Source organism: Hordeum vulgare, chromosome 3H, assembly GCF_904849725.1.
Source record: "Hordeum vulgare subsp. vulgare chromosome 3H, MorexV3_pseudomolecules_assembly, whole genome shotgun sequence".
NCBI lineage: Eukaryota > Viridiplantae > Streptophyta > Magnoliopsida > Poales > Poaceae > Hordeum > Hordeum vulgare.
In genome coordinates this window covers 513,739,786-513,742,731 of record NC_058520.1, presented here as the reverse complement: position 1 = coordinate 513,742,731, position 2,946 = coordinate 513,739,786, and the positions used below count along the sequence as shown (strand labels likewise).

Here is a 2,946-nt window from a genome sequence, read left to right as displayed (position 1 = left end):
CCTGAATATTTGTTCATTTGGTCAGCTCATTTCCCATTACATGCTTGCATGTCTCTACAAATGCATCGGTCGGTTCATTTTGTCAGCTAATATTACCTTCACAGAGTAGTAATCCGTACTGGCGTGTTCACAAATGTGAGGCTCTGCTCGTCTGGTAGTCGGCCGAGGTGTGTGAACAGCGCGCGTTGACAAGTGCAAAAGCCAAAAGCCCCCATCCCACGACCGCCGTCCAGACGGGGAGCCTATCTGCTCGGCGCACTCGCGCCGCCTGGTCCAGTCCAGTCTCATGTGCCGCGTGAAACGAGGGGGATTTTTGTTCCGTTCTGCTTGCATATTCCCCGCCTTTGCGCGTAGCCTCCACCACCCCGTTCCCATTCCCGTTCCCAGCCAGCCAGCCAGCCAGACAGCCATTGTCTGCCTCAGTTTTTAACTAACTTGCGAATTCCGAGCTTCTCGACAGCGATCTTCAACCTACCCGTGCCTCTCCAACTCTTTCTTTTTCCTCGCCATTCCGGGTGTTTTCAATTCATGCGCGGGCGGTCGACGCCGGCCAGCAAATTTAATCTTCTTCCCCTACCGCGAGTTCCCTGCTGACCCCGAAACCGAGATAGTTTCAACGTTTCTTGGCCTTGGGCTGCTTCCCCTCGCCACGACCAAGCAACCTCGTCCACGACCTGCGGCTCTTCTCCTCCGGTCCGGCCGGATGGCATTGGACGTGCTCCTCAGGCTGCTGGTCCTCGCGGCCGTCGTGAGCGCCATGCTGGTGCCGGGCCACGCAGATCCCGCCGGCGCCGGGCTCGCCGTCGGGTTCTACGACAAGACTTGCCCGGCCGCGGAGGAGCTGGTGCTCGAGGAGATGCGGCACATCGTCCACGAGGACAGGACCCTCGGCCCGGCGCTGCTCCGGCTTCTCTTCCACGACTGCTTCGTCAGGGTGCGTCCTGCGCTGCTTTTCCTTGCCGTGCCCGAGCTGTGTAAATGTGTTTCGCTTAACCGGCCGGATGCGTGATCTGCAGGGGTGCGACGGGTCGATCATGCTGAAATCGAGGAGCAAGAAGGGGGAGAGAGACGCCATGCCGATGAGCTACAGCCTCCGCGGCTTCGACGAGGTCGAGAGGATCAAGGCCAAGCTGGAGGACGAGTGCCCGCTCACCGTGTCGTGCGCAGACATCATCATCATGGCCGCGCGGGACGCCGTGTACCTGGTAATTTAACAATCCCCCACTTTCATCGGCTCCATGGATTTTGTGACGCTTTGCTTCTAGTTCTAGCTGACCAAACACCGCCTCCTTGTTCCAGACCAACGGGCCACGGTTCCCGGTGGAGACCGGACGCCGGGACGGCAAGGTGTCGACATGCTACGACGCCGAGAACGACCTGGCGCCGCCGAACGCCAACATTGTGGACCTAAAGACCTACTTCAGCGTGAAGAACCTGTCGTGGAAGGACCTCGTGGTGCTGTCAGGGAGCCACACGATCGGGAGGGCGCAGTGCGCCGCGTTCGCGCCGGACCGGCTCTACAACAACAGCGGCAAAGGGGTGCAGGACCCGACGCTGGACAAGGCGTACGCCCCGGAGCTGCGGGAGAGGTGCGAGCCAGGCAACAAGAAGGACGAAACGCTGGTGGACATGGACCCCAAGAGCCCCTACGAGTTCGACCTCAGCTACTACCGGGACTTGTACAGCAACAGGGCCCTGTTCGTCTCCGACCAGGCGCTGCTCGACGACAAGTGGACGAGAGACTACGTGGCGAGGATGGCGGCGGCGGAGTCGACGGAGGAGTACTTCAGGGACTACGCCGCCGCCATGATCAACATGGGCAGGATGGAGGTGCTCACCGGAGCCGACGGGGAGATCAGGAAAATCTGCAGCGCGTACGTTGACTAATCGAGCCGGCGGTTGGTCGATGCGAGTTGGTGCAAGTGCCTCCATCGGTCGTCATGTGGACGGGGTCACGACGGCCGGCGTGGCCGCCAGCCGCAAGGCACTTGCATTATTCTAGGGGTGGTTAGAGAATTGACACCGCCACGCGGCGAATCTTCCTGTGTTTGTATGTAAAAAGTCGTCTCTTTGTTCTTTACACCGAATGCCCTTTGAGATTTAGCGAGCTGTAATTATATTTTTTTTGAGTCAATTACACTGGTCGTGTTAGAACTGGACGCAAAGGATCAATTTGGTGATAGAAGTTGTAGCATATATAGAACAAGTGCAATAACTTGGCTCAAATGTACAAATACGATGCAAATCCTGATTATGTACATCCAAACCGCTGACTAGGCATGCCAGCGTGGCGTGGGATCCGTCGTCAATGACTCGATGGCAAGGAGGCGACATGTGACCAGTATTTTACGAAAATCACCTTGAGTTTTTTTAAATCACAAAAAGGCTCCTGATGTTCTTTGGTGCGGTCGAATCTCATTTACTTTTTTGAATTTATTAAGAAAAATAGTGCTCCGCGCCACGAACCAGCGACCTCTAACTAGCATATAGATGGTCCTAGCCACCCCACCTGTAATGCATTCATTCAACATTCGTTCAACATTTAAAATACTATATATAAAGAACTACAATGTTTTTATAATAACAAATATGAATATTCGTAATTTATAATTTATAATCAAAATATTTGTATAATACAATTATATACATACAAATAAAAATGTTTATATAATTAAAAAATCAATAATTATACACACAAAATTTTCAAATCAGTTGAAACTATACACAAGTGGATATTTAGGAAATGTTTGTATTCATCATTTTGTATAATTTACATATAAGCTGCAAGTGTATATTTTTTGTATTTAAATATTTAAACATTTTTATTTAAGAAAAATTGAAATGGCTGTATTTACTAAATATTTTTATATAATACATGGGTGCACATTTAAATGTTTTTATTTACTAATCACCGTTTTTATGTGTACTATTTATATCCATACAAAT

General features: G+C 51.2%; 1 protein-coding gene across 1 annotated transcript; it reads left to right on the top strand.

Annotated features, from left to right (window-relative positions):
• The first annotated feature begins 271 nt into the window (after positions 1-271).
• LOC123440349 (peroxidase 56-like) lies at positions 272-2,151 on the top strand. Its single transcript, XM_045116921.1, has 3 exons — positions 272-934; positions 1,017-1,205; positions 1,300-2,151. The coding sequence occupies exons 1-3, from the start codon at positions 704-706 to the stop codon at positions 1,885-1,887; spliced, it is 1,008 nt and encodes a 335-aa protein (XP_044972856.1). The 5' UTR covers positions 272-703; the 3' UTR covers positions 1,888-2,151.
• Positions 2,152-2,946: the final 795 nt, after the last annotated feature.

What these genes read in the sequence shown, in the direction of transcription:
- LOC123440349 (XM_045116921.1), top strand. Translation starts at nt 704, where the DNA reads ATGGCATTGGACGTGCTCCTCAGGCTGCTGGTCCTCGCGGCCGTCGTG. An exon ending in TCCACGACTGCTTCGTCAGG is followed by an intron (nt 935 to 1,016) that starts GTGCGTCCTGCG and finishes CGTGATCTGCAG; the next exon opens with GGGTGCGACGGGTCGATCAT. An exon ending in CGCGGGACGCCGTGTACCTG is followed by an intron (nt 1,206 to 1,299) that starts GTAATTTAACAA and finishes TCCTTGTTCCAG; the next exon opens with ACCAACGGGCCACGGTTCCC.